The 20,525-nt window shown below is 38.7% G+C and overlaps 1 protein-coding gene across 1 annotated transcript in view; it reads left to right on the forward strand.

Annotated features, from left to right (window-relative positions):
* NWD2 (NACHT and WD repeat domain containing 2) overlaps positions 1 to 20,525 on the forward strand; it is a 181,931-nt gene that overhangs the window by 50,688 nt on the left and 110,718 nt on the right. Inside the window, exon 2 of the mRNA XM_039226959.1 lies at positions 19,775 to 19,863. Within this exon, the coding sequence (XP_039082890.1) occupies positions 19,775 to 19,863 (89 nt within the window). The remainder of the gene's footprint in view (positions 1 to 19,774; positions 19,864 to 20,525) is intronic.

Below are 20,525 nucleotides of genomic sequence, written 5' to 3' on the forward strand. Positions count from 1 at the left end.
TGTTTTCACAACAACATCATAAAACATAAAACTACTGCAAATAATGAGAATCCACTAAAATTTCAGGCTTTAAGAAAAGTTGCAAGAAGAGTAAAAAGAGTTACTGTATAACCTTCACCCAGATTCCCCAGATGCTGATAGTTTACAACATTCACTTTATACATCTGTCTCTATGTGTATATGTGTGTATATATACACATAAAATTATGATATAATGTATCCTTTGTGCCAAAATGCTTCTATGTGTATTTTTTAAAAATAAGGACATCGTCTTATATAGTAAGTATTTTTATCACAATCAGAAAATGAACACGAATTCAATATTGTCTAATTTATAGGTCTTATTAGGATTTACAGGTTGTTCCAATAATATGGGATCATGCGTTGCATTCAGCTGTTCTATTTCTCTAGCCCCCTTTGATTCAGTCTAGTTCCTTAGTCCCTGATGTGAGTATCTCATCAATTGTTTTGTAGAATGTCTTCAATGTGATTTGATGTTTCTTCATGATTAAATTTCTAAAATTTTTTAATGTTTTATTTATTTTTGAGAGAGAGATAGAGACAGAATGAGCAGGGGAAGGTCAGAGAGAAAGGGAGACACAGAATTGGAAGCAGGCTCTAGGCTCTGAGCTACCTGTCAGCAAGGAGCTCAACATGGGGCTCGAACCCACAAACCATGAGATCATGACCTAAGCTGAAGTAAGATGCTCAACCAACTGAACCACCCAGGTGCCCCATCTTCGTGATGAAATTTCTATTGTACCTTTTTGGTGGGAATGTTACAAAAATGAGTGTTCTCCCCTCAGTATGCCATATCAGAAGGAATATGATGTTGATTTGTTCCATTTCTGGTAATGCTAACTAATTGCTTGGTTAAGGTGGTGTCTGCCAGGTTTCTCCACTACAGATTTTTGTTGATGTCCTCCAGCCTAACACACCCAGGAATACAGCTGTGGTTGAACAAAGCTGGGTTTATTGGCTTAAAATCAACTTCCCAGTAAGAAGGAGAGTGCATACCATGAGGAACTTTAGGACATCTCAGTAAAAAGGTCTCAAGGAATGCTTATTATTAGGTTTGGACTTACATTTGATTACTCGGGGGAAGTTTCAGGGAAGTGAGGTTTTACTCTAGAATGGGTACTTTCAGAAAAATGTGTTTTTTAGCCAAAGTGTGGAGAGAGCACAGATGTCTGTGGACTAAAGATGTGGTATATGTATACAATGGAACATTACTCAGTCATCAAGAATGAAATCTTGCCATTTGCAACAATGTGGATGGAGCTAGAATGTATTATACTAAGCAAAATTAGTCCATCAGAGAACAACAAATAGACAATTTCACTCATGTGGAATTTAAGAAACAAAACAGATGAACATATGGGAAGGGAGAAGGGAAGAGAAGAGAAGGAAACAAACCACAAGTGACTCTTTATAGAGAACAAACTGAAGGTTGATGGAAGGAAGTGAGTAGGAGAATGGGCTAGATAGGTGATGGGTATTAAGGACCACAGTGGTTGTGGTGCGCATTGGGTGTTATATGTAAGTGATGAATCACTGAATTCTACTCCTGAAACCAATATTGCACTGTATATTAACTAACTAAAATTTAAATAAAAATTTTTAAGAATTTAAAAAAGACTAAGAAAAGAAACAGATAATTTCATTCTTAGTATTAATAATTTGTATCTAGGAGGCAAGAGAAATAAAGCAAAGCTAAACCTGTTTTTGACAAGCAGCCGTCACTGTCAGTGGCAGGAATGGGGGGATATTGGTTATTTTTTGTAATTTGCATGGTACTTTTTTTCTTTTCCTGTGTCCATCTATGACTAAAGAGTGGTTTTGTTTCTTTTATTCCATCATAGTCATGGGGTAGCCATGTCTAATACTGGTGTTAGGTGAAATTATTTACATTCACCAATTTTTTTAAAAAATTTAAAAAAAAATTTTTTTAATGTTTTATTTATTTCTGAGAGAGAAAGAGACAGCGTGAGCAGGGAAGGGTCAGAGAGAGAGGGAGTCACAGACTGAAACAGGCTCCAGGCTCTGAGCTGGCAGTCAGCACAGAGCCCGACGCAGGACTCGAACCCACGAACCGCGAGATCATGACCTAAGCGAAAGTAGGACGCTTAACCGACTAAGCCACCCAGGCGCCCCTACATTCACCAATTGAACACAATTATCTAGCTTTGAGAAATAGGTCAGCTCCCATTTGATAACAGGTTCAGGGATAGTTTTTTGTTTTTTGGTTTTTTTTTGTTCTCGTTACCATTTTTTTCTCTTTGTGATTAATGTAAGCATCCTGTGTCACAGACTTTGAGTCTGTCCAGCAAGAGAGTTGATGCAGAATTGAATATGAGAGAGACTACTGTCCAGGAGGAGACAAGAGCCCCAAGTAATGGTCCTTGCTCCATATTTATTAGGATCAGAGGCTTACAAATGTGATGGATGGGGGCGCCTGGGTGGCTCAGTCGGTTAAGGGTCCAACTTAGGCTCAGGTCATGATCTCATGGTTCATATGTTCGAGCCGTGCTTCGGGCTCACTGCTGACAGCTAGCTCAGAGCCTGGAGCCTGTTTCAGATTCTGTGTCTCCCCCTCTCTCTCTGACCCTCCCCTGCTCACACTGTCTCTCTCTCTCTCTCAGAAATAAATAAAACATTAAAAAAAACTTTTTTAATGTGACGGACGTGCAGATAAAGACCATGAAATGGTTATCATTAACTTGTGTGTGAGAGAAAGGGGATTTCAAAGATATGCAGTGTTAGGGGTTAGGGTCAATACAAAACAAAATCGCAGCACCAAGCAGATGGCTGTTTGTGGCAGGCACCAGGCACTGTGTCTATTTATCTTAACTTGCCTAGGGGATAATACAGAGCATGCTTCCTCAGGGTCAACAAGGCACCTTTCTTTTGCTAAATAGCTCCACTCCAGGCAATTTCCCCGATCACCCTGTTTACCTGTTTACCTATTCTGGATGCTTCCATCCTATGAAAGTGGCTTCCCACTCTTAGGCTCTTGTTCTTTGCTGGGGGCGCTTTTGCCTTGTTAACCTATTCCGGATGCTTTTGTCCTAAGCCTTGTTGACCCATTGGTGCAAGCTCAGGGAATTCCAAACTTACTCTTCACAGGTGGGCGAATGAAAGTATGGATGGATGGGAAGGGAGAGAGTTCTTCCTTAAAATAGGAAGGTAATTGATAAACATGAAAGATGATGGAAATAGAAAATCATTATTCCCAACTGTAACAGTTTATTCAGGCAGGGATCTTCATTGGACGCTTTGGTGGGTGAAAGGTTGAGGAGCCAAAGGACAGTTATATAGTCTCAAAATATTTCCCCCACAAGATACTTGTTGATTACAAGATACTTATCAATTACAAGAAAAAAAATTTAATCAATCTCGTATGAGGAAGATGGTGATGGTGCAGCCAACTTTTACTGAGAAGTTAAACATTGATTGAATCCTGATGCAGTAGGCAGTATGGACATTCTCTGAGGTTTATAAAGGCTTATGAACTAGCCCTTGGACATGCACCTTATATTTAACCAAGCCAGTACTCGAACCCAGGGGTTTTCTTAAAGAACAGCCATATTAGCCATCTCCTTTTTGTTTATCTAATTTATCTTGCACTCCTTCTTTTCCTCCTGAAATCAAGGTATAAACTCTCTTCATCTCATGCATGGTTTACTATACCTGTTTCCAGTAGTTCCCCCTCAACTCCCAATTTCTTCTTTGTCCTATCTGCCATGTGATTGTTTCCTTTTGTACCTTTCCTTTCCATGAGATCACATTTACTGCGTTCTCGCCCTGCCCCTTGGTCGAGTCCAGACCCCTCAGTACCTGGGTCCCAATGGCACAACTTCTTTTCCCTATTCCATTTGGAAGTTTTGTTCAATTACTCCCCACTCCTTCCTATAATAAACTCTAGGTCTTTTTCTCCATTAGGAAGGCTCTCTTTTCAACCCTACTTATTCTGAATTCTACTTATTTTTAAGTCATAGCTACCCTAAAGGCTTCACCACCTTGGGCTTCAGTGTCAGTCTTGGGTCTAGAATACATTCTATTCAGTTTAACGTGGAGTCATTTTTTTGGTTTTCTTAGTTTCAATACTCTGTCTAAAATGCAAGTTCCTTTGCGCTGGGGACCATGTGGTGGTTCTGTTGATTCCTTGGCACCCAGTGGAGTACTGGGTACATGATGGAGTCTGGGCACATGGAGGACTGCTGAATGATAAATTGCTCTCAGCAGACAGGTCAGTGAGCTGTAGGCAGACCCCTTTCAGAGAAGGATCAGCTGCATTTTGGAAATGGTATGAAAGACGTTTTTCTCATAGTTGCCTGAAATGTGTAATACATTGCTTTCATTCTTTATGCTCCTCTGTGTGTACTACTCTCTTTCCCATTTGATTATGAGAAAGAATTGCTGTTACATTCCCAAATTTCCAGCACACAGAAGAACCACAAAAGATTTGTAACTAATAGACTAATTATAATACACCTGTACGTTGTACTCCAGCAAACCATGCTACCTGATCTTCATCAGCACCTGTGCTTTGTAAGCCTTCCTCATTTGCTTATGCTGCTACCTATTCTGGAAGATATTTCTCCTTTCTGCCTTGGAAAATCATGTCTTATTTCAAGGCCTGATATCGTAATGGTTATCTGCTCTAGCAAACCGTCTCTGATAATCCAAAAAAAAAAAAAAAGATTCTGCCTTTCAGCATTTTGCTTGGATGTCTAGTCTAGAACTTTCTGTGCATTATTAGGAATCTCATTCTAAACGGACTGTCTGCATCCAGTATGTGAGCGATGAGAGCATGGCTGTGCCTTCCCTCTTTTATTTTGAAAGAAACAACATAGCAATACATTTTAATGTGGCCAGCCCTTGTTGAGAACTACATTTGAGTGAAGTCATTCTAGTGGAGTATGAAATTCAAATTATGTATTATTTGAGGACATCTGAGATGCCACATATAGTTCTTACTGAATGTTCTTTAAATAGACTTTGGCATGAAAGGAAGAGAATAATTAGAGATGAATTATGCCAATTTGAAGAAAATTTTTTTTAATTACAAAGAAACTGACAACTCTGAAGTCACCAATTTTGCAGTAACTCTGTTTACTACAGAGTTACTATGGAATCGTTTTGTAATAAATATGAACTGTTTTTGAAAAAGAAAAAAACCTTATTTTGTTATAATAAAACACAAAGATGTTCTTCAACAACATGCATGGTTGTAACTTTAATATTCAGTTTAATGGCTCTCTTAGAAAGTTTAACAAACAGACTACATGAAGTATAGAGACACTCAGAAAACATGGAGAGGGAATGAAGAAGGTTTTAATTTTCGCCATCTCTGATTTACATACTAGTTTAAGATCGTAACTCTTTTTAACTCTATAAATTAAACATTTTTATGCAGCTAATTTTTTAGGCTTAGTTACATATTTACCACTTTCTTTGTACACCAACATTTTTTACGTCTCAAACTGAACATTTGGGACAGTTATTTTTCCCCCCCATCTGAAATAGAGTCTTTACAATTTCTATTTAAAGGAAGATGGCAGACCTCCCTTTTTGTTATTCTAAAAGTGTTCCCGTTCTGCCCTTTTTCTTGAGAAAGAGTTTTGTTGGTTACTTCATTCCAGGTGGACAGTTGATTTTTCTCTCTGCAGCGTGAAGAAAATATTCCACAGCCTTCAGTACTGTTGCTGGTGTCGTGTCAGCTACAAATATTGTCATTCTGTTGCAGGTAATCTGTTTTCCTCTGTTTTTTGGGTCTTTGCTTTTGTTTGGTGTTCTTCATTTTCACTATGACATGAAATTCTTTATACTTATCATGCCTAGGATTTGTTGGCCTTCCTGAGAACTGATATCTTTCAACAAATCTCGGAAACACCTAACTATTGTCTCTGCAAGGACTGCCTCTCCTTGATCTCCCTTGTCTGTCCTTCTGGGACTTGAGAGATGCCTGTTAGATTTCAATATATCACCCTTATCTGCTAATCTCCCATATTTTTCTTTATCTCTCTGTACTGCATTCTGGATGATTTATTCATACTTTTAGGCTCACTTACCTTTCTTCAGTTGTTTATTCCATTAAGTTACAAATTTAAATATTGTTTTATTTTTATTTATTGTTAATTTTTAAAATTCTTTTCAATGAACTTTTTGAGAGAGAGAGAGAGAGAGAGAAAGGGGAGGAACAGAGAGAGAGGGAGAGAGAGAGAATTCCAATCAGGCCCTGCACCATCAGTGTAGAGCCCGATAAGAGACTCAAACTTTCAAACTATGAGATCATGACCTGAGCCAAAATCAAGAGTTGGATGCTTAACCGACTGAGCCACACGGGCACTCCAAATATTTTTCATTTTTAGAGATTCTTTCTTCAATATTACTGTTTTTCTTGGTTTCATACTCTTATTCAATGCCTACTTTTATTTCTTGAAATACATTAAGTACTTATTTTGTGTTCCAGATAGTTCTGTAGTCCTGTTGGATATGACCAGCTGGGTTGTTTGTTTCAATTCATGGTGCTTTATTTGTGTTTTTATTGATTTTTGTTTGCATATGTGTTGTTAGGAAATGGGTGGGACTTAATATTCCTTGGAACATTTAATTTTCTGGATTTCATTAAGACATTATTAAAAAGTATGCTTCTTAGGCACCAGGGGTCAATATCAGAATAGGACTATTTAAAAATAAATTATATATAGACCTGAGATTTGTTAGACTTTAAATAAGATGAATTTGCACTACTAACCTGTAGGAGGCCCAGCTCGTGATTAAATGCATTGGGGAGACTGCTTTTTCTTTTACCTTATGCAGATATGATGGCCACAGTTTTTCTTGCTGATGAAGATTTATTTTTGCTGCACCCTCACGTTGAAGATATAGGCCTATGGGGTCATGGCCTTTTGCATGGTTTTCCTGTTAGACCCATCACTTTGGGGCTCTGTGCTTTGTTAACCAAATACCCACAGAAGACAAAATCAACAGTAGAGATGACTGTGATTTAACAGAATATAACTAAAAGCTGGCCTCAGGAACCCTTAATTTCTGAGATTCACTATGTCTTGGATCTCTGTGCATTGCTTAGTTTTTTCCAACTGTGTGACACATATAAAAAGATTTTTAAGTATTTTATGCTCTATTTAGTTGTGTGTACTGTGTTTAGTTTACAGATTTTGCCAACATAATCAGAAACAAGTCTAGCATTATTAGCTTTTATGATTTCTTTTTTCCTAAACTGTATTGAGGTATAGAAATAAGAGTGAATTACTACTGGACATTTTTAAGAGTATTCTTATAAACTGATAATTAAAAAAATAAGTTTATACATTTTTAAAAATAAATTTGTATTTTAAAAAATCTTATTTAAAAAATTATATTTTAATGTTTTTCTCTAACGTTTTGAAAAATATCTTCTTTTTTTTTTCTTTTGAGAGAGAGGGAGAGAGCGAGCGAGTGCATATGCAAGCAAGGGAGGGGCAGACGAAGAAGGAGAGAGAGAATCTCAAACAGGCTCCATGCTCAGCACAGAGCGCAAAACAGGACTTGATCTTACCAGTGCAAGATCATGACCTGAGCTGAAATCAAGAGACGGATGCTCAACCAAATGAGCCACCCTGGGATCATGACTTGAGCCAAAATTAAGAGCCAGATGCTTAACTGACTAAGCCGCCCCAGCACCCTGAAAATTCAGTCCTTTTAAGTAATAAGATGTGGGACAAGATATCATGATTGTTGTGGCTACTTTACCATTACTCTTTCAGTACTGAAAATTATCATAAGTTTAAAAATGCTTTAATAAAATTTGGGTCCAAATTGTGTGATAAAGTAATTGCATTAGCTTATTGAGCATTTATCATATGCCAGGTGTGTTTAAGTACTCCAACATCTCATAAGGCTGATACCCGTAATGTTCATTACATGTGACAAGTGAAAAATAAATGGAAGCCCAGAAAGACTTAGTAATTTGGCAGAGATCATACAGCTGGTGCATGGAGGAGCTGGGATTCAGACATGGGGTGTCTGGTTCCAGAACCTCACTCAGTCTCTCCATTGTCCTCTGTTTGATACCAGTTGGTGTGCCTTACAGAGCAGGTAATGGGCCAGATGGACTAAGGTTTACCTTTTATTTCATGTAAACAATGGTACTCAAAAAACAGTTGCAGAGTGTGCTGGGATTTTGATAGGGATTGTGTAGGATCTGTAGCTGATTACAGAGTCTCAGGCTTGTAACTGGTCAGGATTGTCATTCTGACAATATTGAGTCTTCAGCCCATGAAGATGAAATATGTCTCCATTTAGATTGTTCTCTCCGCAAGGTTTTGTAGGTTACAATGTATGTCTTGAATTTCTTTTCCTGTATTTATTTTTCAGTGTTTTATTATTTTAATGCTCTTGTAAGTGCAGCTTTTATATTTATTTTTGGATTGTGGGGAATATAAAGAAATAACATTGATTTTGTGCAGAATATCCAACACAAACTTTGCTGAACTTGTTTATCAGCTACTGAATTTTTTGTCTGGATTCATCAGGATTTTCCACATACAAGATCTCATCATCTGAAAATAAAACTAGGTGACCTTTTTTTTCCCCCCCACTGCACTGAATAGAACCAGGAAAATGCAGAAAAGATATTGACAGGAAAGAGTTCCTGATCACTGGTGGAAGCCATTCAGTTTTTACACCATGAAGCATGGTGCTAGCTGTAGGGTTTTGTGCAAATACTCTTTACCAGAATGCGGAAGATTCTTCTCTGTTCCTGTGACCATGTTTTTGTCTTGAATGGGTATTAGATTTTGTCAAATGGATTGTTTTCCTGCATCTGTAGAGTGGTCATATGGGCATGTTCTCTCTTTGTGTGGCATATTACATTCATTATTTTCAAATATTAAAACTAACCTCACCATCTTGTAACAAACCCCAGTGGGTCATGATATATAGGTTGCTGGACTGTTTGCTAGTATTATGAAAAGGATTTTTGCATTTATGTTCATGAGGGTTATATTAGTGTGTAGTTTTTGTTTTGTGTGTTTTTTCTTTTGATATCTTTGACTTTGGTTTAGGATCAGACTTAGAGACAGAGTTGAAAAAGATTTTCCTTCCTCTGTTTTTCTGCAGGTGTTTATAAAGGATTTTACCTCATCTAAATATTGATATAATTTACCAATTAAACACTGTAGAATGGTGATTTTCTTCATGAGATTTTTAAGTTTTAACTAATTTAGTTTTTTTTACTTCTTGTAAATCTCTTTAGGTTTTCCTTTTCTTCTTGAGTCTCCATGATTTGTGTGCTTCTAGAATTGTTCATTTCATTCAACTTTCTGAATTCATTGGAAGCAAAGTAAATGTTCTTAGTGTTCACTTACAACCTTTTAAAGTTTAGTAGTGTCAGTATGCTATATACATGGTTTCTCCTTCATTCCTATTTTGATCATTTGTCTTTTTTTGTCTTAATCAACCTAGCTGAAAGTTCATAAATGTTACTGATCTTTCAAAGAACCAACTTCTGACTTATTCTCTGAAGAGAAAGGGGGGGTGTTTTTTTTCCCTCTGTTTCATTGATTTTTATGCTTAATTTGTTTTCCTTCTCATTGCTTTGGGTTGAATTTGCTCTCCTTTTTCTGGGTTATTGATTTGAGACCCTTCATTTTCGTTATGGGTATTTTTTTTAAATGTTTTATTTATTTCTGAGAGAGAAAGAGAGACCGTGAGCAGGGGAGGGTCAGAGAGAGAAGGAGATACAGAATCTGAAACAGGCTCCAGGCTCTAAGCTAGCTGTCAGCACAGAGCCTGACATGGGGCTTGAACCCACGAACCATGAGATCATGACCTGAGCCGAAGCCGGACGCTTAACCAACTGACCAACCCAGGTGCCCCTATGGGTATTTCAGCATCGAGATTTCTTTCTAACCACTACATTTCATAGCTTTTAAGATGTGTTTTTATTTACTTCCAAACATTTGTTTCTCTTTTTGCATTGTTCTTTGATACAGGAGCTTTTTAGAAGTGTGTGGTTTAATTTCCAAATAGCTGGAAGTTTCCAGGGGTGCCTGGGTGGCTCACTCCATTTAGCATTTGACTGAATTTTGGCTCAGGTCATGATCACTAAGAAGAAGCCCCACATCAAACCCCACATCGTGCTCAGTGCTGACAGCACAGAGCCTGCTTGAGATTCTCTCTCTCCTCTTTCTCTACCCCTAAACCCTACCTCTCTCTCAGAATAAATAAATAAACTTAAAAAAATACTCGAAGGTTTCTCAAAAATCTTTGTTACTGATTTTTTATTTAATTCTATTACAGTTATAGATCATAGTTGTTACAATTTTATGACCTATCATGGGAGCACTAGAAAAAAAATGTGTGTTTTGCTGCCTTTGGGTGGATAGTTCTACAAATGTCAGGTCAAGTTGCTTGATAGTGTTGTTGAAATCTTCTACATCCTTGTTGATTTCTGTTTTGTAGTTTTATCAGTTATTACGAAGAGACCATAGAAATCATTAGCTGTTGTTGAAATGTCTCTTCTGTCAATTTTTGCTTTATATATTTTTGGGCTCTATTTATAATTGTTATATCATGGCTCTTTTTTTTTCTAGTATTATTTCTTAAAATCTATCTTGTCTGATTTTATACAGTCAATCTGCTTTTGGTTACTGTTTGCATGTTATTTTTTTTCTATACTTCTACTTTCAACCTGTTGGGGGTTTTCTTTTCTTTTTTAAAAAATATTTATTTATTTTGAGAGAGAGGAAGTGAGCAGGGGAGAGGGGCAGAGGGAGAAAGGAAAGAGAATCTTAAGCAGGCTTCATGCTCATCAACACAAGGATTGATCCCATGAACTGTGAGGTCATGAACCGAGCTGAAATCAAGAGTTGAGCATTTAACCACCTGAGCCACCCAGGTGTCCCTCAAACTATTCGTGTTTTCAAACCTAGTGTGTCACTTGTAGATAGCATGTAATTGAATATGGTTTCATTATCCATACGTAATATCCATATCCAGAAGACTGACAGTCTTTTGCATTCCATTCTTGTTTAATCAGTGATGGGTTGGGTTTATTTCTCCTTTTGCTATATGTTTTCTGCATATCTTATGTCATTTTTCTTCAACTGTTCCCACTTTACACTCTTCTTTGTAGAATATTTGAATGTATCTTTGTATTTTCTTTTAAATCTACTTATTTTTAGAGAGAGCACATGGGGGAGGGGCAGACAAAGAGGAAGAAAGAGAGTCCCAACAGGCCCTGTGCTGTGAGTGCAGAGCCCAGTGCGGGGCTCAGTCTCACAAACCGTGAGTCATGACCTGAGCCAAAAATCAAGAGTTGGATGCTTAACCAGCTGAGCCACCCAGGCGCCCTTTAGTGTATCATTTTAATTCCTTTGTTACATTGTTTTTTATTTACATTTTTAATGCTTTAGGGATTATAAAATCTATCTTAATTTATTATACTTTAGATGAATACGAACTTAATTCTGGTAAGACGTACTTTGTGCCACTATAGCTCCATTTTCTCTTCCCTCTTTTGTGTTCCTGTTGGCATGTGTTATATATGTATGTTTGTTAAAACCAAACAGTGCAGTTACAGTCTTTTCTTTCAAAAAGTATATAAAAGAGGTAACGGACTAAATAGAAGATATTTGCAAATGATGTATCAGATAAAGAGTTTGTTTCCAAAATGTATAAAAAGCTGTTACAACTCAATACCCAAAAAACAAAAAATTCAATTAAAAATAGTCAGAAGACACGAACAGATACTTCTCCAAAGAAGACATACAGATGGCCAACAGACACATGAAAAGATGTTCAACATCACTCATCATTAGGGAAATGCAAGCCAAAACCACAGTAACATACTACCTCACACCTGTCAGAATGGTTGAAATAAAAAGCACAAGAAACAATAAGTGTTGGCAACAATGTGGAGAAAAAGGAACCCTCCTGCGCTGTTGGTGGGAATGCAAACTGGTGCAGCCGCTCTGGAAAACAGTATAGAAGTTCCTTTAAAAATTAACAGTAGAACTACTTTACAATCCAGTAATCACATTACTGAATATTTACCCAAAATATACAAAACCACTAATTCAGAGGGATACATGCACTCCTATGTTTATTGCTGCATTTTTACAATAGCTAAACTATGAAAGCAGCTAAGTGTTCATTGATTGATGAATGGATAAAGAAGCTGTGGTACACACACAAAATGGAATATTATTCAGCCACAAAAAAGAATGAAATCTTACCATTTGCAACAATGTGGATGGAGCTAGAGAATATAACGCTAAGCAAAATAAGTCAGTCAGAGAAAGACATACACCATATGATCTCACGCATATGTAGAATTTAAGAAACAACAAGCAAAGGAAAGAAAGACGGACAAACCAAGAAACAGACTTTTAACTATGAAGAAAAAACTGATGGTTACTGGGGGAGATGGATGGGAGGCTGGGGGAAATAGGGGCTGGGGATTAAAGAGTACACTTATCATGATTAAAAAAGATAAAATGATTAAAAAAAATTTTTAAGTATATAAAAAACAGAAAAGAGATATATAATATTGTAATCTTTTCTTTTACATATTTACCTTTTTACAGTGCTTTTCATTCTTTGTATAGATTTGATAATGTCTGATGTCATTTCTTTTCCATTTGGAAGACTTTCTTTAGTAAATTTTTAATGTTTACTTATTTTTGAGAGAGAGAGTACAAGCAGGGGAGGGGCAGAGAGAGGGACACAGAATCGGAAGCAGGCTCCAGGCTCTGAGCTGTCAGCACAGAGCCTGATACGGGCTCCAACTCACAAACCGCGTGATCGTGACCTGAGCCGAAGTTGGACACTTAACCTACTGAGCCACCAGGCACCCCTCTTTTGTAAATTCTTAATGCAGATCTGCTAGCCACAGCGTTTCTCAATCTTCTGAAATTTGTTAATGTTCTGATTTCACCTTTTCTCAAGTTTATTGAGGTATAATTGACAAAAATAAGTTGTATATATTTAAGGTGTACAACCTCATATTTTGATATACATTGTGAAATAATTGCAATCAAGCCAATTAATATATTCATCACTTCACATAGCCTTTTTTTTCCTTTTTTTTTTTTTTTGGTGATTATACTTCAGATCTCTCTTGGCAAATTTAAAGCCTACAATACAGTATTGTTAACTATATTCACCTTTCTGTCTATAAGATCACCTTGTTCATCTTGTCTAAATGCAGTCTATACCCTTTTACCAACACTGCCCCATTTCTCCCTTCAGCCTCTGGCACCCATCATGCTATTCTCTGCTGCTATGAGTTTGATTATTTTGGATTCTGTAAATGAAATCATGCAGTAATTTTCTGTATCTGATTTGTTTCATTAACATCATGTCCTCCGGGTTTTTTTTTTTTTTTAAACATCATTTTGTTAGATATGGAATTCTTGGTTGACCTTTTTCACCCATTATTTGAGTTTGTTGTTCCATTGCCTTCCAGTTTCCATGCCTTCTCATCAGAAGTCAGCCCTTACCTGTATTGCTGCCCTTAATGTGGGGAGTCATTTTTTTCTTGCTATTTTCAAGATTTGCTCTTTATCATTGGTTTCAACTGTAGTGATTGTGGTGATGGAGATGGTATGCTGGCTTCCCAGGGGTCACCCATTTTCCTCCATAGCTTAATGTCTGTCAGTGACTTAAAGAGTTTCTTCTCAAGTTCCTCAAGCCAATAGGGCTTATGTTCTCTGCCAGTTGTCCATGTGGGTTGGGGAACACATGCAAAACTTAGCTAGTGTTTTAAGTCTGTCCTAACTTTTACTTTCCACCTGATCTTATGTTTCCACTGCTTACATACACAAGCTGAAAGTTAGCCACAAATACGAGGATAGCTTTTAGTCTGTCTTGTGTTTGTGAGTAGCCTTCCCACCCGCTAGGAATTTGCAGACAACTCCATGACTGTTTATTTCCTTGATTTTCTTGTTACATTTGGGTGAAACTCTAGGTTGACTGAGACACTGGACTCCCCCACAGTTGTCTACCACTACTGTTACCAACAGCACGGATGGCCCTAGAGCGTTGCCCATGCTCCGCTCCAGATCAAGCAGGTTCACTCTGGCAAGGAAGTTGTTGGTATTCACAGCTTGACCTTCTCTGAAATGGAAAGGGGTGTGGCAGTTAAAGGGGAATGGGAGAACCCCATAAATTCCCACTGTTCCCACCCAGAGTTCAGTAGTTTTTCATGAACAGTCACTTCCCAATTTGGTTTATGCCTTTGGTCTTTAGTGGATTTACAGAGAATTTAAATGCTTATTTTGACAATTTTGGTGAATTTTATTGAGGAGCTAATAAATTCCCCACTATACCTAACTCTGTCATATATTTTGTAACATCACCCCACCTTCACACATGACTATTAATGCTGTAGATGTAGTTGGTTATTACTTGGAAATGACACTGCAGTTTGCTTTGTGTTATCTTTGTGGAGACAAACTAATTCTTTAGCTGGGTTTAATTACTGTTTTCATTGTATATAGCATCTATTTGCCCATTCACTTACTAACTATGTGCCAGGGTCTGCTTTAATTTCCATGATGCAGAGATGAATGAGAGAGTTCCAGCATTTCATGAATTCACAAGTCTAATAGGGGGGGCAAATTAAAAATTATAGTAAAGTATAGTGTATGATGATAGATAGGAGTGAGCACAGTGCTGTGGGATGAGCTAGAGAGAGCATGCCTGTCTCTGAGTAGTAAGAATTCACTAAGTATGCTGCCTTTGAGGAGGGCTCGGAAAGGTCAAAGTCTGCCAAGCAAAGGGGATGCAGTGATAACGAATTCTGAGCGTGGAAAGCAGTAGGTGTTAAGGACAAGGTTTGGGTTCAAGTAGTACCTGAAAAAGTACCCAGGAGGGTACATGGTGCAGAGCAGTGGAAGATGGAACCTAGCTGGGAAACGCATTTACATCTACTGAACATTACGGCCTTTATCTTCTGGGCCACCAGATGCCAGGCAAGACCTGTATTCATCAAATTAGTTATTGCTTTAGTTTTGTCTTGAATTTCTCGCCAGCAGCTCTGTGGAGTATAAGACTGCAGTGAGGAGGGACCGATAGCAGGTCAGCCACATAGGAGACTTTTGGACCCATAGGGTTGAGAGATGGTGAGTGCAAAACTAGAGTGTGGCCAAATTCAAAAGATGTTTGTGATAAAATTGACAGGATTTGATGATACTGACATAAGGGTAAAGTGTGGCTGGTTGAGCTCAGAGGGCTTAGAGGGCATAGAGAGGAGACAGCTTCTGGAAGCCATCAGACAAGAAATCAACCAAAAAACAACAAAAGCTAGGTAAGGGGTCCAGATGAGTCAGTGGCTCACAAGTCAGGACAAGAGGGAGAATCCAGGCAACAGCAGATGTACAGAAACCTGGGAGGCTGGGCCAGAACAGCAGTTGTAGTAGAGGGTGTGTGCTGGGTCCTCGATGAATCTCCTGAGCTGCCAAGGTGGAAGTGACTTAATCGAACACCCATGGCCTTAAGTTTGGGTGACACAGGGGTAGTAAGAAGTCTCAGTGCAATGTGGTCATTTTGGCATTTTTATTTATTTTTTTAATGTTTGTTTATTTTTGAGAGAGAGAAAGAGAACAAGTGAAGGAGGGCAGAAAGAGAGGGAGACAGAGAAGCTGAGGGGGGCTCCTTGCTGTCATCAGAAAGCTGGATGTGGGGTCAAACTCTCAAGCCTCAAGATCATGACCTGAGCTGGGGCACCTGGGTGGCTTAGTCGGTTGAGCGTCCGACTTTCGCTTAGGTCATGATCTCGCGGTTAGTGGGTTCGAGCCCCGCGTCGGGCTCTGTGCTGACTGCCAGCTCAGAGCCTGGAGCCTGTTTCAGTCTGTGACTCCCTCTCTCTCTGACCCTCCCCTGCTCACGCTGTCTCTCTCTCTCTACTAGAAATAAATAAAAAATATTAAAAAAAAAAAAAAAAGATCATGACCTGAGCTGAAGTTAGACGCTCAACCGACTGAGCCACCCAAGTGCCCCTTGCCACTATTATTTTTAATAGAAATTGGAATTAATCTAAATCCTTGAAGTGGGATAAATGGTATTAATAATTGTCCCTCAACTAAGGCTTTTCCTGGGGGTAGCTCAGACATGGGCAGAAACTGTCATTACTTCTGAGATCATCAAGGAATTAGAGAAAACAACTCCCTAAAAACCGAGTAGTGCTGCCCAGATGTTAATGTGTCTTTTCAAAGCGCTAAGGAGCCAGGCAGATATAAATGGATGCGGTGACTATGTAGAAAGAGTGGATGATGACATACCTTGTGTCTGATTACACTTTTTTAAAAGGTCCCTCTTTATGTGTGACATTCTGTAACTTAATTTTTCCTGTTTATGACATTCTAATGTTTTTTAATTGCCAGCCATCCGGATTTGCTGTTAGTATGAATCAGTTTTTTAAATATAATTAAGCCAGCTTATCTGTCACCCATTATAATGAATCCATTCTATCTTAATTACTTTTCCATTTCCAGAATCAGTCATCACCTATTAATACAAATATAGGAAAACCTGAGACTTTTTTGTAACATAAGTAATAACACCGAATGCCTGTCAAATATACGCATGTTTCCTTCATATTTTTAGGAAAGTTCAACCTGACTTGGTTAAAATGTATTAGTATTTAGCCAGAAACACAGAAACCAGAAGATAAACCAGTATTTCAGCTCATTCACTTACCTCATGAAACCAAGTTTATAAGCCCCATCGTTTATTTCCCAGAATTTCCTGTAGTCTTGATTCTGGACCCATCCAATGACAAATTGTGATGTAGGAAGCCCTTCTGTTTCTAGAGGTAATTACAAGGAAGCATTGCCTCTCAGCTCATTTTGGTCACTGGTGCATGTGTGGGTTTTTTTCATTCACTCACTTCTTAATTGAGCACAAGTTGATTACTGGGGATGTAGCTGTAAGTGAGACAACAGAAGGGCTCTGACTCTTTGAGCTCAGTGGCGGGGTGGGGGTGGTGAGGAGACAGATAGCAAATGAATAGCAACATAGTGATGAGTAATGTGCAAAGACTTGAAAGGTGATGTGGCAGAGAGTGGTTCGTAGATGGAGGTCTCAGAGAGACCTCCCTGAGGAGGTGGCTCTAAAGCTGACACTCGAATGACGGGAGATGCCTTGAGATGATCGCAGGACTAAGCATTACAGGAGGAAGTCCCAGCCAGCGTGAAGACCATGAGTAGGTGTGTAAACCAGTAGTGGAAAGAGATCCCATGGGGGAGGGGAGAACTTTCAAGCAAAGAGGCGTGGATTTCATTCCAAGGGCCTTGAATGAATTCAGCTCCTGGAGGGCTTTCGGTGATCTGGTTTGTGTTCGTAAAAGATGAGTCTGGCTTCCCTGTGGAGAAGGTTTGAAGGGGGCAAGAATGAGAATAGAGACGGTGAGTTCAGCATTCCTGAACCATTCTACAAAGTTAGTCTATGTGTCATTTTCAAAGATTGATTCTGTGCACTGTTGCATATTGCCTATGGTTAGAGCAAATGGTAGTGTACGGCTCTCTAGATTCAAATCCAGCTTCTCCAACTTAGTGGTCATATGACTCAGGCCAGTCTCTTAACGCCTCTGTATTTCAGTTTCCTCGTATAAAAAAATGGAATAATTTTTCCTATTTCAAAGAGTTGTCAGAGTGACTAAGAAAACACACATAGAAATACTTAATACAGGACTATAGTAAGCATTTGGTAAATATTAGAGATTAGAGACTATATCTGTCTTACCCTCATAGTATGGCACATTCAGATGGCTGTACGTAGTGATGAGTTACCATAACATACTAAATCATTTCTGCTCCTTATATCATGTCATAATTTCTCATGTGTTATTTTGATACTGTTAGTATATCTTAAACCTTGTATATTTAATGATGTAATAGTATAATCATTATGAATATTATTTCCAACTTCCACAGCTGGTAGTATTTGTTTAATTTTAATTTTTAAATATTTATTTTGAGACAGATAGACCCCGCATGCACATGTATGTGCTAATGGGGGAGGGGCAGAAAGAGAGGATGAGAGAGAATCCCAAGCAGGCTCCATGCTGTTAGTGCAGAGCCCAGCACAGGACTTGATCCCATAAACCATGAGATCATGATCTGAGCCTAAACCAAGAGTTGGACACTCAACTGACTGAGCCACCCAGGTACCCCAATATTTATTTTTAAAGTGACTGTTGTTACTTGTGTTTTAAACATCCATAGCCTTTGAGAGACTCGTTGAATGTTAATCAGCTTTATTGTGAAGTTAGTGTTTTCAGCCCTTAGAATGGGGTGCAGAGGTATGGGGCTTGGATCCTGAGATGATATTAACCCTGTAAAAGCTTAGCATACTGCCTCCGCGAGTGCCTTAGCAGCACGTGGGCACTGCTCAAGTGTACCACTCGGTCCTCCTGCTTTCCGATTTCGACTTTGGGTCCACGCTGGATCTGTCGTTAGAAAAGACCCTGACCGTTTGGACCATATGGTAATTTAGCAGCCTTGTATTGAGTCTCTGGTTTCCCTGTAAACACTGGTTTCTGTCACTTTGTCGGCCTCCAGCTGCATTTCAGACTCTCCAGATTGGTTATTTACATCTCAAAATAGTCTTGAGAACAGTAGGAAAGTAGAGTAGGTCAGCACAGCATATGGTTGAATTTGCACACGGACAGATGAACTTGAGAAGAATAAGGCAAGGCTTTTAGACTGGCTCTTAGTTATAAATGTGGTTTGCAAATGTTCCATAGTTATGGCTGGGATTGAGGAACATTTGGCAAATGGTAATCTTTATGAGATGAGACATTAACCTAATTTTTAAAATCTCTGTTCTCCTCTTTCGCTGACGTTAGTTGGGCAGGGAACAGCTTCTCTTTGCTGTGAGCATTTTACTGCGTTATCATTGATGCAGAACATCACCTAGCACAGGTGGCTGTGGAAAGCCCTTTCTATGCAAAGCATTCAGCATTAAATACGTACATATTCCGTGGTTCTTCCGGCTTCAAGTTCTCTGTTTCTTCTTGTATGTTTCTTTCTAATGACATAAATTGTAAAACATGATTTTGAAGTTTTCATGTGGTGTGGCACATGTGAAATGATTCCTCTCTCTGATTAAGAGACAGCCCCTGGGCCCAAGGTGGCAGGCCTTCCCCTGCTAAACCGTTGGCCAGTGGAATCTACTGAGTGTTGAATCTCCTAGTTTGGCTGGTGGCTCCCACAATTCATTCCTCCTCACTGTTGTGCTGATTGCATGGATGCCATATTAAATTCTCTAAGAGTCTATTTCTAAGTACTGTAGAAATGATGATAGAGATTGAATACTTTTGGAAATTGGTAACTAACGTGTTTGTGTCTGTGTGATTTTGTAACTTTTTCTCTCACTGGGGCTAACACACCTGATGGCCGATGGCCCTGTGATTTTTTCTTCTTTCTCTTCCAAAGACAGTGTGGTCTGGCTATTTAAGAGATTCATGTGAGGGTCTGTGTGGGCATAAAGGCTCAAATATGAATTTGCACACACAGAACCAACCACTGGGGCTCCCTTCCCTTCCTAAGGCTTCTTGTGCCTGTCTGGCAGAGGGGTCACTGCTCCCCCTCCCCTGTTAGGAGCAGAGCTCCCCGGCTGGTCAGATACCCCATCATTTCACAGTTGGCACCCAGTTTGATTATATTGATGTTAAAATTAATTTGTAAGCTTACCTTGTTTTTCCAGAAATACGTACGTGTGGACATAATTCCCTCTTTTTGTGTTTGTTTTTCTACCACAGACACAGGAGCAGAAAGGCAGGCACTAAGAGAAAATGTGTATCCTAAATTGAGAGAATTCTGCAGAGAAAACTACGGATTAGAATTTCAGGTAACTCTGATCTTAATTTCATTTTAATTATGACAGCTAAGTAGTGTTTGTGCTTATTTACTGTTACAGCCTTGGTGTTACAAACAAGTTTTAAGCCCCCCAAATTTGACTTCTTTAAGCATGGGTGAAAAGGAACACTGGAAAAGGGAAATAAAATATTTAGTTATTTTTGATGCTTTGCACTTTTATGCTGTTTCTTGGACCCTGCCTGGTATTGGCTCATCTTTTCCTTCTAACCATGTTTATTTGCCTCTTGGCAATCTCCACTATTCCCTGAAAGGTGAAGGTTACTGAGCCACCTGCCTTAGGCTGTGGTCTCTGGGAAGGTTTTGCCTCTAAAAAGCTGGGACCAGCTTCTCACAGGTGATTTCTTGTAGCAGCCTGGCCAGTCCTTGCCGTCTATCTTGCCTTTTAGTTTTTGTTCATATTGTAGAATGTCGTTTCTTCTATTTCAGGGATTTGCCATTTACAAAAAAAAAAAAAAAAAAAAAAAAAATTACATCAGCCTTTCAAGAGACAGTAGCTCTGCATGTCATTGCTGAAGTTCATGAACACCCTGGCATTTGTAGGCACCGCCGATGTGCCACCTAATAGAAAACTACTAAGAAATATTGGACATATCTTGAAGACCCAGAAATTTTAGAAGTCAATGGCTGCTGCAA

The sequence above is a fragment of the Hyaena hyaena genome, unplaced genomic scaffold, assembly GCF_003009895.1.
Source record: "Hyaena hyaena isolate Hyena2069 unplaced genomic scaffold, ASM300989v1 scaffold_24, whole genome shotgun sequence".
In the NCBI taxonomy this organism is placed as follows: Eukaryota; Metazoa; Chordata; class Mammalia; order Carnivora; family Hyaenidae; genus Hyaena; species Hyaena hyaena.